This window comes from Balaenoptera musculus, chromosome 5 (genome assembly GCF_009873245.2).
Source record: "Balaenoptera musculus isolate JJ_BM4_2016_0621 chromosome 5, mBalMus1.pri.v3, whole genome shotgun sequence".
NCBI lineage: Eukaryota > Metazoa > Chordata > Mammalia > Artiodactyla > Balaenopteridae > Balaenoptera > Balaenoptera musculus.
In genome coordinates this window covers 112,667,264-112,682,303 of record NC_045789.1, presented here as the reverse complement: position 1 = coordinate 112,682,303, position 15,040 = coordinate 112,667,264, and the positions used below count along the sequence as shown (strand labels likewise).

The 15,040-nt window shown below is 38.8% G+C and overlaps 1 protein-coding gene across 1 annotated transcript in view; it reads right to left on the bottom strand.

Annotated features, from left to right (window-relative positions):
* Window positions 1–10,390: 10,390 nt before the first annotated feature.
* The window catches only part of ALPK1 (alpha kinase 1), a 121,657-nt gene continuing 117,007 nt past the window's right edge, over window positions 10,391–15,040 (bottom strand). Inside the window, 3 exon segments of the mRNA XM_036852041.1 lie at window positions 10,391–10,982; window positions 12,152–12,338; window positions 13,612–13,774. Of these exon segments, the coding sequence (XP_036707936.1) occupies window positions 10,783–10,982; window positions 12,152–12,338; window positions 13,612–13,774 (550 nt within the window). The 3' untranslated portion in view covers window positions 10,391–10,782.

Sequence of the window (15,040 nt, the reverse complement as noted above, 5' to 3'; positions counted from 1 at the left end):
CTCTTGGGTTATTTTGCAGGGGCAAAAGGGAAGCGACTGTCAGCAGGGTGGAATATATATTTAGTCTTTCCAGTGGAAACACTACAATAAATACACAAATCACTTGGCAGGGTCTCTTCTCTCTTCTAGCAATTGCATGAGTTAGCTGTACTGAACTATGAAATGCTTCCTGAAAACAATATTTTCTTGATGACTGGACTGATTTTTAGAACTTATAAAATATTGACTTTTCTCAAGTACCTTTTTCATTTCACCATTTTAGCATTTGAGATACACTCTGGTTGGTAAATGTTCTGAGCAAGGCATTTTGGGCACATCTTCAAAAATCACCAGGGAACTAAAATAGTTGACATATACCAAGTGACCAAAGCACTTAATTCATCTTGATCTGTCTTTTAATTTAATTTTTAAGTTACTGACAAAATCTGGCATCTCTTCACATCCAGGGCAATTTGGAGCTTTCTATCTCCCAATCATCAGCTACTGTGTTAGCCACTGAACAACAACAATGTGTTACTGGCCTATGTAGAATGGATCTTAAACAAAAGGCTTCGTTTTGATTGTTTGCATTTTTTCCCTTCCCTCTGGTAACCAAGAGTGAAATGTAATAAAAGCTGATACTTAGCAATGCAGAGTTTTAGAGATGCCAAGTTTAATTAGCCTTTATATGTGATCATGTTGTCTCAAGATGCTTAGGAATAATTTTTTGTTTGTTGACGGTGTCCTTGCTCAGCTCAGACAGGGCAGGGGCCGCGCTGCCCGGATGGAGTGACGAGAGAGCAGGCAGGAGGGGATGAGCTTGGGTCTCTTTGCAGTAGTTGCCGAGGTCACGCTGAATTGCAGAGCTCTAATATCCAGCTCAATCTCGCATCATCTTCCTTGGTGCTCGTCTGAAAGACCTAGGACTTTGATATTCTAAATTGCCTTTGTCAGTACAATTTATGGCTTTGAGTCTTTGCACAAGGCATGTTTCAACGGCCCCAGGCTCCACTGCACTTACCCTATATCTACACCCACTGAAGGACCTTGCCAACATGTCCATGGTAGGGCAAAGAGGCCAGCCACTCAGATGATGCCTGTGTGCGGGTCGGGCCTGGCCTGGCTCCTGCACTAACATGCCCCGGAGGCTGGGGAAGGATACAGCTGGCCAGAGGCTCCCGTCCCTCCTATACCATCTTCTCCGATGCAGGTGGCTCAGTGACTGCTGTCCAGCCCAAGGGAACGCTGCACACGATCCAGGTGCTCAGCCCAGAGAGAATGTTCCCTATTGAAACCACGTTGGGAACACGGCCCTTCAAAGCCAGTCTCTGTGGGTCCTTCTGTTATTTGGAAAAGACCATGTCAAATGTCTAACAAAAGTGTTTAAATAGTCCCTCTCCTTTTTGGTGATTTGTGTAGGAAAAGAGGGTTAAATCTGGTGTCTGTCCTTGGCAGAGAAAACTTACATATTCCAGCACTATCATTTATTCTTATAGAACATGTATAGAATATACAGATGGATATAGATAAGTAATGTTTGAAAATTTAGTTAAAAGTAACAAAATAGGGCATTCTTTGACTTGAAACCCCATTGACTAGAAAAATGATCTGTACTTTAAGGAAGAATTTGGTTTGGCAAAGTATGGGCAAAATGTACATAGTGAAGACATTTCTAACAACAGTGTTGCCTAAAATTCATGAGAACCTAAAAGAAAACAGAATTCTTTCTCTTTAACCTGTGTCATTTTCAGTGTATGGCTTAAATGGCAAAACACAAATTAAACTTTAATATCATTTTAAGTTAAAAAATTTAATTAGAGAGAAATGAATTTTTCTCATGTTAACTTTAATTAATGCACTTATTTAATCTTAAACAGTTTGATACTTACTTGGGTCTTCTTCCTTTTGAAAATTACTTTTGAAAACAAATATAACAGTTACAGATTCAATTATTTAAAAATACTATTTTCTGTAATATGATAAATGTTTACCTCAGCTTGCTAAAGGCTGTAATCCCAGACTTCCATTGTGAACTCATTTCTGTATGAGATTCATTAAAAATTTTATTACTGTGTAGATCACACAATGGAATAACAGTGTTAATAACTAGATACTGTAGCTGCAGGATTTGCAACCTACTCTCATGAAGCTAACTGCCCCAGGGCCAGCGGCTGCTCATTTATTTCACCATATTTAAATCAATTGCTAAGGCAGTCAGACAACAAATTGCGTGCCCATCTCCGGTAATAAAATTGGCATCTCAAACAGCAGAGGCTTGTACAAAGATTTAATAGCTCCTCCTTTCGGGATGGATTCTTCTTTGTACCATTTTTTCAGGGAAGGTGCCTAGATGTAAAGTAACATTCTTTTTCTGCCTTCTTGTTAAATTCTCTGATTTACCACCGTATAGTTGAGTCCAACTTTTTCAGTTTCTGTAAAGCTTCCCCTTACTGCTTGAGGGGAATTCTTTTGTCTGGGCAGCAGAACAAGATAACTGATTTAATCTTCCTAGTAACACGTGAGTCGCCATGTATCATTTTAATCTGCAAAACACTAGGGCTGAGTAGTGTCACATGCTGATTTTACTTTTCTATGAGAAAGTGACTCCCTGGTTCAATGATGGATTGCTTGTTCTCTTTAAACAACAGTCAAGATGGTGAATGCCCTGGGGTGATAGACAGAGTGTGCAATGGGAATGGGGGCCAATCTGATGGCCCGGTTCAAGTTCACCTGACAAAGCTGGAGCAGTCTGCAAGCAGCATTTGAGAAAGGATTATTCACACTGGCATTATAGTTTTGAATGCATTTTTCTCCTTGTGCAGCTGCAAAGCTCCCTCACACTGAAGGTTTATGCACCATAATAAAGAGATTTATTTTTTTTTCTCTCACTCTCTCTTGCTTCTTACACTTTGCACCTAGTTTCTACTGAACTGTTCAGGCAGAGGACTCTGTATAACCAAACTGCACAGAACAAGCATCGTCCTCAAAACAATAGCAGTGCTGAAAGACAGTAACAAAAGCCTGACATGTTTGATGTTTGAAGGGACAGAAATTGTCTCCTTACGTTGAACTTAACTCCTCTAACTTAGCTTTTAAAATACTGTCATTTCACAACTCTACACACAGAAGATTATAATATAAATTAATTATTTAGTTCAATTTAGAAAAATGATAATGGAATTTTTCTAAAAATTACTTGAAAATTTCCTAATATCAATTTTGCTATGAGAAATTAAAGAATAGGGGGAAGAAGTTAGAAAAAAGTAAACACAATGAAGCAAAATAGTTTTCCTTAATAAAAACAGAGGTGGGGCTGAGGGGAATTTTGCTTTTCTTTCCTTCCAACTTTCTCCATCCTTCTGTCCATCCACTTATCTACCCACAACCCACCTTATTGCAGAATGGTTTTCTGAAGGCTGGAGAGCTCAGACATTCTTTACTTCTATAATTAAGACATAAACTATTATTGCCTCTTGCCTTATTGTAGCAAGAGGTAGTTAGCTAATAAGCACTTACTGAGCATATAAAATACATAGAATTACCATTGATGTCTCATTCATTTACTCACTTAAACAAAAATGAACTAATTACCAACTGTTAAGCAGACACTATAATATGCAAGTGTGGGATGGGCGATACAAAGGGGCCCAAGGCTCAGTTTAGGCTAGTGAGATAGACAGAGTCACCTTCCAGTTGGCCTCCGAGTGATCCCTGCCTCTTGCTATTCATGCCCTTTTGATCTCCTCCCACACGGTACCAGGGTTGGTCTGTGCGACTAACAGAATATAAAAGTGATGGTATGTCACTTCTGAAGCTAGGTTATAAAAGACGTTGTGACTTCTGTCTCTCTTGCCCTTAGATTTTTTGCTCTGGTTGAGGCCAGCTGCCATGTTGTCATATGGACAGGCCCACGTGGTGAAGAACTGAGGCCTCTGACCAACAGTCATCAAGGAAGATGCCTCCTGCCAACAGTCACATGAGAAAGCTTGGAAGCAGAACCTTCAGTCCTAGTCAAGCTTTCAGATGACTGCAGTCCCACTGACATTTTGACAGCAACCTCAAGAGAGATTCTGAGTCAGCACTACACAGCAAAGCCAATCCCCAATTTCTGATCTGTAGTAACTTTGAGATGGTAGATAATTGTTATTCTCAGACTCTAGAATTTTGGGGTCATTTGCCATGAAGCAATACATAAATAATACGACAGATAATTATAATTCACCTATAGTGTAGATAATACGACACAAGGGTATATTAGCTTCCATGGTAACTGTGCAGTGATCGTTGCAGAGTTATTCGGGGAGATCAAAGGAGGGGTAACTTACCTAGGTTGTGGGAAGGGAGGGAATGAGAATGAAGGGTATCAGGGAGGATTTTCTGAAGGTGGTGTTGGTTGAAGTGAGTCTTCAAGGATGAGAAGATATAGGGGGTAATTGTCCCTGTAGGTATAAGCATGAAAACACTCACCAAGTGACAAAGCATCTTTGTACTGGGGTGGAAGGAGGCAGGGTGGACTACAAACTGACACCCTAAGCAGTTCGGTGTTCCTAGAGAGTATGTTACAAGACTGGGAGTAGCAATGGGCTAAAGGAGAAAGCACTATATGATCGTCCAATAATGTGGACTTTCTACTGAAAAAGAGAACCGTTTGAATTTCTTATTAAATACTATTTTTTGGTATAAGTAATACATGCTTATTGCAGGAAACTTGGAAAATATAGATAATAAAGAAGAAAATAAAATTCCCTACCACCAATACACTAGCCCGGGAAAAACACAATGCACATTTCCATATATTGTATATATATTATTTTTTCTATTTATATATATATACTGAGATTGTGATCAGTACTATAAATGCTATTTTATAGATTTCTTTTTCTTACGTTGAAGTTTGTATATCATTAAATATTTCTGAAAATATACAATTTCAATGGATGAATAATATTTAGGCATATGGATAAATTATAATACATAACTATTTCCCTGCTCTTGAAATATTATTTTTTTACTATTATAAGTAAAGTTATAACAGACATGCTTGTATATAAACATTTGTTCACATTTCTGATTATTTCCTCATTAGAGATTTGTAGAAGTACAATTACTGGGCCCAAGAATGAACATTATAGATTGTCAAATTTCTTTCTGTAAAGGTTGTCATTGTTTATATTCCCTTCATCAGTTATGAGAGTTTCTTCCAACCTTTCCAGAATTATTACCTTTTAACACATTCGCGATTTGATGACTGAAAATAGTATTTCCTTTTTTTGTGAATTCACTATTTACACTCTTTGTCTATTTTCTCCTCCTTGTTTGTTAGTGTTTTATGGTAGGATTTAAAGCCACTTAATGACATGATAAGGTCTGTATTTCAGAGCGATCACCAGTGTCTTGGAGGATAATGTGGGGCAACACTGGAGTCACAGATCATGCAGACCTCAGTTAAGGTTCTGGTCACAGGGACAGAGAAAGAAATGAATTCAAGAAGAGCTAGAGAAGGACTCATAGAGAGTTTCCTCACATTATTACCTACATCCCTATTCACGCCCGTGTGCATTGCACTCCGGGCTCTGCCTTCTCACCTGTTACCATGGGTAAACTATCCGTGCTTTGGTCTAAAGCCATTCCCTCCATTTGTATAATGATTCCATCCCTCTCATCTACTCAACGGCATTGCACCAACAATTCTTTATTCTGTTTCTCCTGTATCATCATTTCTTCAATCTCTTCTGTAACTCTCCCATCAATATGCTGTAATTTCTCCCATTTCCAAAAAAAAAAATCTGTATCTCTCCTGATTCCACTTACCCCACTACCTACCACACCATTCCTTTGTTCCCTATTACAGCAAAACAGACAGAGGGTTCTATTTGCTCTTCCTCCAATTCTTTGCCTCTCTTCTCTCTTAAACCCTTTTGTGTGGATACACTCTAAGGTAAACCCCAGCGAATCACAACCTTGTATAACTCCCTTCCCTTGAATGTGGGTGTAAGTTGTGAGTGGCTTCTATCCATCAGAATAGACTCTTAATTAGGTTATGTTACATAAAGCTCCCTCTTAACCTACTGGAAAGGAAAGAGATGCTCTCCTGCTGGTCTTGAAGAAGCTTAGCTGATGAGAGGCGCTGTGAAAGGGCCCCTTGGCAGGGAGCTGCAGATGGCCACTGGGAGGTGAGCGTGGCCCTCTGCCAACAGCCTACAACGAAATGTGGGCCTCAGCCCTGCAACTGTGAGGAGATGATTCTGCAACAACCTGGTGAGCTTGGCAGTGCATTCTCCCCTTGTCAAGCCTCCAGATGAGAACAGTCTGGCCAACACCTTGATCACAGCCCAGGGAGACACCAAGCAGAGGACCAGCTAAGCTGTGCCCAGACTTCTGACCCATGGTGACTGTGACATGATAAATGAGTGTTGCTTTGAGCTGCTAAGTGTGTGGTAATTAATTAGGCAGCAGTAGAAAACTAACACACCTTTCCATACAAGTTTTCAACCCCAGTATGAAACTATACTGCCCATATCAAGGTCAGCAGGGAACTCCACATCGCTAACTTCAACAATGTAGTTCATAGTCCTCATCTTATCTACCAGCAGCATCTGACACAATTGATCATGCCCTCCTTGATTCATTTTCTTCACCTGATTGAGAGGATTTCCTCTCCTTCATTCTCTTTTTCTCCTTCTAGAACTCCAGCTAGTGATGTTAGACCTTCTCCTTCTTTCCTCCAAATCTCTTAAGTCTCTCTTTTATATTTTCTATCCCTTTATCTTTCTGCTGCATTTTGGTTAATTTCTTCACATTTCCCTTCCATTTTAATAATGCTTACTTGAACTATGCCTAGTCAGCTATTTAACCTTTCTATTAAATTATAAATACCAGTGACTGTATTTTTCACTTTTGAGAAAGTCTGTGGCTCTTTTTAAACCCAGCTGGTCTTTTCCTGTATTTATACAACGCTTAAAAGTATTTCAGAAGACTAATACTGGATATTTACTGTTACTTTTATACAAAATATAAGTGTATCACATTAAATAAATGAGTAACAACATTAAGGGGAATGAGAATCAACAGTTTCCGGGCAGCGATTGCCTCTTGGGGGGAGGAGGAGGTAGAGATCAGGGATGGATCTACTGAAGGATTCAACAGTAGCATTACATTTAATTTCTTAAGCCAGATATATGGGTGTTGGTGTAAATAAATAACAATTTAAAGAGATTTTTTAAATGTAATTTTCTGCAAATTCCTCTCAATAGTTCTATTTCTGCCTTTTGAAATACAGAGATATGTATTGTTTCAAAATCTTTATTCCTTTCAAATTCCTGACTTTGCTAGTCTCATCTCACTTTGCAGGTATCCTATCTTTTTCACTTCACAAAGAAAAATGTGTTCTGACATATGCTTTCTAATAACTTCTTTCTCTATTACCTTCAATTTCCAGTTTCTTCACCCATTATTACCCCTTTCTCTTTTATGTTAGTAGAGATATCAATATTTCTTTGTAATATGTTACCAACAAACCATATGTAACAAACTGTGTAAACATCCCGACCTTTTTTTTTTCCGCTTTCATCTTCTACGAGGGTTGACAAAGTTTTTTGGTAAAGTGCCAGACAGTAAATATTTTTGACTTTGTGGGACAAATAGTCTCTGACACAACTGTTCCACTCCGCCACTGTAACATAAAATCAGCCGAAGTCAATACGTAACTGGGTGAGTGTGACTGTGCTGCAGTAAAACTTTATTTACAAAAACAGATGGCGGGGGGCTTCCCTGGTGGCGCAGTGGTTGAGAATCTGCCTGCCAATGCAGGGGACACGGGTTCGAGTCCTGGTCTGGGAGGATCCCACATGCCGCGGAGCACCTGGGCCCGTGAGCCACAACTACTGAGCCTGCGCGTCTGGAGCCTGTGCTCCGCAACAAGAGAGGCCGTGATAGTGAGAGGCCCGCGCGCCGCGATGAAGAGTGGCCCCCACTTGCCGCAACTGGAGAAAGCCCTCGCACAGAAACGAAGACACAACACAGCCAAAAATAAAAATAATAAATAAATAATAAATAAATAAATAAAAATTAAAAAAAAAAACAAAAAACAGATGGCGGCAAGATTTGACCCATGGGCCAGTTTGCTGATCCCTGTTCTACAACATCCAAAAGGTCACTCTGTCAGTTAATGGCTTCTTTTTGCTGCCAGCAATCTCTTTTCACTGTCCTCAGTCTCTCACCCAATACATAATTCTATTTCTTCTTGATTTTTCTGCAGGTTTTTACATTGTCGAACACTCCTTATATTCATTTCTTATTAGTTTGTTTGATGTAAATCTTGGTTTTCATCATCTCTATCTATCCAGTCCTTTGGAGTTTTCTTGGTATTTTTTCCTTTATATGATCTTAACATTTAAAGAAAATTTCTGGAGATTTAAAAATATATACAAAAGGGGAAAGACTAGTGTAATGAATTCTTATGTACCCTTCTCCTTGCTTCAAGACTATCAAGAAAAAGCTAAGCTTCTTTCACTTCTTTTTGGCTTTAGTATTTTTAAAAGACGTCACTTCGGGCTTCCTTGGTGGCGCAGTGGTTGAGAATCTGCCTGCCAATGCAGGGGACACGGGTTCGAGTCCTGGTCTGGGAAGATCCCACGTGCCACGGAGCGACTAGGCCCGTGAGCCACAACTACTGAGCCTGCGCGTCTGGAGCCTGTGCTCCGCAACAAGAGAGGCCGCGACAGTGAGAGGCCCGCGCACCGCGATGAAGAGTGGCCCCCGCTTGCCGCAACTAGAGAAAGCCCTCGCACAGAAACGAAGACCCAACACAGCCATAAATAAGTACATAAATAATAAAATTAAAAAAAAAAAAAGACGTCACTTCATTTTATCTAACACTCAATACACAATAAAAATCCCTAATTGTCCCCAAAATGTTATTTTATTATTGATTTACTGTTTTAGTGATGATTGATTGAGGCGTAGAGTCACCTCGTTATAACAAGAGACAATCCTCTCACCAGGAAATTCCAAGGGATTTAGCAGCTCTGTGCCAGGAACCAGGGACAGAGACAATATATATATTTTCTGATTTTTCCAAATGGTGGATAAGGTTGGTATAGTGAGCTAATTTGCTTATTCCCTTTCTCAAATGGAAAACTTTAAGTGCTTCACTATTAATTATGATATTCCTTTTAAAAAAAAAAGTTAAAATACCCTTTATCTGATTCAGAACCTTTTCCTTTATGCCTAGTTTGCAAAGAGCTTTTTTTAAACATAAACTGATTTGTCTACATCTTCGAGATTATAATATCATTTTCCTCCTTTATTTTGTTAATAAGATAAATTAAAAAATTTTTTTTAATAAACTTTTGTTAGTTTGGGTTTTTCAAGAAGCAAATGCCAAGAAGGGATTAGACATATGAGGTATTGATTGGGAGAAAAGACTGTAAAGGATCGATGGGAGGGAACAGGAGTATGCAGGGAGACCATGACGGAGGTCTGGCACTGTGAAAGGAGAGGGCAAACAGAGGAGGACTGGGCAGGAAGAGTCTCAACAGAGACCGCGCAGAGTTCTAAGAAGGTTCTGGTCAGGCCAATGGGAAGACCTTGTGCATAGTCACCCATTAGAAGTATTTAGAGCCTGGCATCCTTACTTTACTTAGTCACTGGCTGAGAGCACACTGGGGGAGCATGACTTCAATTGTGAACACAGTGGTGGATCGAGAGGGGTGCAAGCTGGGGTGTCAGTCAACTATACTCCCCATATCAGGAGACCTGAGTGGTTCTCACCTGCTCCATTTGCAATTATGAAAACACATGTGCAGTAAACTCAAACTGAGAAAGGTATAACTATTTAGAATTCAGAACCTTCACGTATGTAGGCCTGAGTCACATCACTAGGTAAGGCACTCAGATTTGCTGAGGTAATAGTTAAGGGAAATTTAGAATGAATAGTGGAGGAGGGAGAGAGCGTGTCCCAGCTGCAGCCCCGAAGACTAACTGCAGTAAGGGAGTATCTCACCAACCTTCTTTCTGTAAACTTCTTTCGGTGAGATCATGGAGGCGCTGATCCCCAAACCTGTGTGAAGCACCAGATCTGTGTGGTGCAAGGGCAGACTGTGGTGGCCATCCAAACGCACCGTCTTCCCTCAGACCTCTCACAAGTGTAAATGCACTAGAAGAAAATATGGGAGGATTAAAAATAACAAAACCCAGAGTAGGGAAGATCTACGGAAGACATATAACCTAGAAGCCATAAAATAAAAGACTGATGAATTCAAGTGTATAAAACAAATTCTGCATGGAAAAAAGTTTCATACAAAGTCAAAAGACAAACAAAAAAATTGGAACGCATGTCACAAAGGCCTGAATTCTTTAATATATATATAAAGAACTCCTAAATCAGTAAGAAAAACACCAATAGTATCAGTCTTGATGGACAGTGACAAAAGCTCCAAAATTTCCATGGCTTAAGACAGAGAAGTTTATTTCTCATATGTGTTTTCTGTCCATCGTGGGTCAATGGGGCTCTTTCCTGTGACTTCCTCATTGCAGGACTTATGCTGATGAGCAGCTATCTCCTGGTGTACTCTTGGTAACTGCGCAGAGGGAAAGAGACTCTGCCCTGGTGTTGCCCTGGCAACTTAATATGGGCCTGAAAGTGATACTCATCAATTCCTCTCACAAATCATTGGCTGGAACCAGTCCCACGTTCCCACCTAAACCCAAGGGACCAGGCTGTGCCATAACTGGTGTCCCTGGAAGGAGGGAGAGCCCGGCATTGGTGAGTAGCACTAAGTGGTCCTTATCACTCTAGATGGTCTATGAATTATTTGGTTTCTCAATTGAAGGTCTTGTCAAAGAAAGTCGATGGCATATTTCATTACATTCCACATGCTGGTTATTAAAGAAGTAAAAAATTCCTCTCTTTCCAAAATTGGTAGTGACATCTTTCTGATCAACAGAGTGAATCTGGGGATCTGTGAGGTAGATGAGCCCTTTTCCATTACCAGTCACCCAACCTAAAAGAGAAATACATATGTCTGAGAATTAAATCCTCTATAAGTGTCAGTAAAGTGTTTCTGAAAAAAATACATATATGTGTAATATATACAAGACACTTTAAAAACCTGGTCATCCTCTGGTTTATGATAAATAAATTTCTGTTAAGGGATTTGGTGTTGCATATTCCAATTATTGCTTTAAGAAGAATAATTAAATATTGGGTAATTAAATTTGTCAAATATGACATACCAGACCCAGGAATTAGAGAGCAATAACATGCACTTAGTATAATTATTAAATCACAATATTTTCATGATTCAGAAGTTTCTTTAATGCTTCACTCATTAATTCATACATTCCTCTGTTCGTTTAACAAATATTTATTGAGTGTACACACTGTATAAAACACTGTTTGGGGTGCTGGAGATACAGCAGTGAACAAGTTAGTAAAAAATCTCTGTACTCATTAGTGTAACATTCTTGTGAAGAGGGACAGATTAATAAACGATATAAGTAAGTAAAATATGTAATAAAACAGAGTGATGATAAATGCTATGGAAGGGGGATAGAAAAGATCTTGGAGGATGGTCATAGAATCTTTACTAGAAATAATTATAATAAAACTCATTTATCATTCAAATGAAGTATAGAATAATGGCTAATAATTCTGATAAATAAAATACCAAACTGAAACAAAATTTAAATGTTAATGCAGATTTTAAAGGAAGTTAGATTCAAGTACACACAGCTTTCTGTTCCATAATGATTCCAATTATGAAACCCAGTACCACACCTGTAATAAAGGTAAAGAGCTAGAGGAAAGAAAGTGTGGAAAGACTTTGACACATTAAAACATGCAGTCATAAGAAACCTACATCACCCAAATCCACTTGAGTGAAATTTTAAAAAATGCTGTTACGGATTTGCTCTAGAATGAAGCCCAAGAGAATGTGAGCCAGATCTTCTCACTGATTATTTGACACCTTAGACACTTGCAGAAAGCTTTAAACATTTTTTTCTAGGCATCATTTGCTACATACAGCAAAACTGATTAATTTAATTTCAAATAGTAGCCTATGCACTGAACAATCTATTTATTAAATAATGATTAGTAGAGCTAGTTACAAAACCTCACATTTACATATAAATAATACTAAAAATAAAAAAATAATTCTGTTTCACATACCTTGTAAATCGACCACAACATCTCTATGATTGGAAAACTCATAAGCAAAGTGGCCGTAAGCCAAGCCATATTCTGTGGCTTTGTATTCTGTTTTCACCACTTTCGTGTTATTTGACAATTTTACAAATTCTCCCAGTATGTAAGGTTCCACACTGACACATCCTTTTATTGTCTTGCCCTCTAAAATCTGAAAAGTAGAAATGGGAGACAGTATAACAGTGGTGAAGGCCATGGTCTTTGCGGTCAGAAGATCTCAATTTGAACCCAGGCTTTGCCACTTAGGAGCACTATTACTTCTCTAGATTTTGGTTTCCTTATTTGTAAAGTGGGTGTAATAATAGCTATAGGACCATTAAAAGGATTATATGAGACCATGCATGTAAAGTGCTTAACATGTATGTGGCATATAATGGAACCTAAAATTTTTATTATTCTTTTATTAAAAAGTGCAAATAAAAATTAGTCCATGAAGTGACCTATCCTAGGGGGCTAGCTTGCCAGGGCATGTAGCTAGATCCTGCACTGTGACTCTGGGTTGCAATATCAGCTCAAGCATTTCTGTGCAATGTGATCTATTTTGTAGACTGTAGATCTATTTTGTTTCAAAGGTTAGAGTTAATGTTTGTTTGTTAAATGCCCAGCATAGTGCTTCACATAAAGAAACTGCAAAATAGATAATAGCTATTATTAAATAAGTAACAAAATATGGGTCTAAAAATATCTCTGGCCAAAGTAAAAAAAAAAATTCTTTAGGGTGTAAATGTGCTAAGATCCAACATCTTTGGGGAAGCAGGGTATTCTTAATCCAAAGAAGAGAAATGTCAGTGGGGATGGGTGCCTTTGTATATTTAAACAGATATCATAGTGAAGAGGGATTGGTCTCAATGGTCCCAGAGGGAAGAGCTACAATCCAGGTAGAAATTAGAAGATGACAGATCTGGGCCAACTTCCTAACAACTGGAATTATTTTAAGTAAAAAAACAAGAATTATTTTTTTCTTACTGAAGGTGTTTAAGCTATGGCTTAGTTATCACTTGATTGCAAGGGGTGGGGGTCAATGAATATGAAACAGGATTTATGCATCATGTTGAGGGAATAATGTGTATTAGATATGATCTTTAGGGTCCTTTCTCTCTCTCTAAAAGTACAAAGACAACACAAAGGAAAAGTATACTAAAAATGCTAACTCGACCATGAGGGACCAGGTACCAGGATCAACAGATCTTCAAATGTGACTTGAAGGATCCAAATGATGCATCAGGGTACAGAGGGTCATATTTCTTACATATCTTACAAGTAGTTGAAGCAGATGAAGTAGATGAAGGAAGCTGGTAACTGAGTTTATTGAATTTTACCAGAATGATGGTGGAGGTAGATGAATGGTAGATTGGCAATAGAAATCTAGCCTAATATATATTTACAGTCCTACTTAATCAAACTCTTGATTTCTTTAATCTTACCAGTAATATTGAGGATGGTATGTAGAATATCTGTGTATGAATCTTTTGTTCATAAAGTCTCTTGTTAAATTCTGTCACATAGTGCTGTGCAGTCATCTGCCTCTCCACATCGATGAAGTGGTGCCAGAGCCCCTTCTGCTCCTTATATTCTTTCCCAACATATCTGTGAATGGAGAAAAACCACACAAAGAAATGCAAAGTGATCCTACTATACAGTAAGAAAGATCAAGAGAGATATGCAAAAATGCTTGAAAGATGTTACTCTTTCTCCGCCTTAGATTGTTAATGTTATCTTATCTCATGACTCAAATAATTTTGTAAGAGCCACCTGAACAGTGGAACATAATTCATACTAGCTGACTGATGGTTAAGTCTATGTGTCAACTTGACTTGTCCACAGGGTGCCCAAATATTTGGTCAAACATTATTCTGGGTGTTTCTGTGAGGGTGTTTTTGGATGAGTTTAACATTTAAATCAATAGACTGAGTCAAGTAGGTTGCCCTCCCTAATGTGAGTGGGCCTCATCCAGTTGAAGGGACAAATGGAACAAAAGGCTGACCTTCTTTCGAGTAACAGAGAATTCTTGCCTGCTTCTGAGCTGGGACAGTGATCTTTTCCTGCTTTGGGACTTGAACTAAAACATCATCTCCTCTTGGGTCTCAAGCCTGTTGGCCTTTGGACTGGAACTACATATCATCAGCCCTCCTGGATCTCCATCTTGCCAACTGTAGATGCTGAGACTTGCTAGCCTCCATAATTATGGGAGTCAATTCCTAAAAATAAATCTCTTTATATATATATATACACACACACACACACCACACACACACACACACACACACATACCTTACTGGTTTTGTGTTTCTGGAGAATCCTAATACATTGACCCCAGATGATACTGATTTTAAAGAGAAAGTGTCCACTTAGTGTAGCAGTTCACCAGACTTCTTTGGTAAGTCAAGGGAGAAAGCATGGGTACTGGAAAGTGCACGGACTCTGGAAGCAGATCTTTCACTCCCTGCAGCGTGACCTTGTATTAGGTCAACTAATCAATCTGAAGGCTTCCTCTACCTTTTCCTTTTATAATTACTTCATCTGTACAAATACTGTTTTCCATCATCACCTGTTATGTGCACAAACAACACTTTTTATCCTACTTGGGATTCATTGTGATTCCTGTATTTGAAGATTAGTGTATTTTGGCAGTTCTGGAAAATTGTCAGAAATCATCTATTAAAACAGTAATTCTTTTCTATTTGCTCTGTTATCTTTTTCTGGTCAGATGTATGTTAGACCCTTTCACTCCATCTTCCCTGTCTCTTCTTCTCTCTTTTATTTCCCATCTCAGATCCTCCTATCATGTATCCTGGTATGTTAGTTGCTTAGGACTGCTGTAACAAAGTGCCACAATGTGGGTGGCTTAAACAA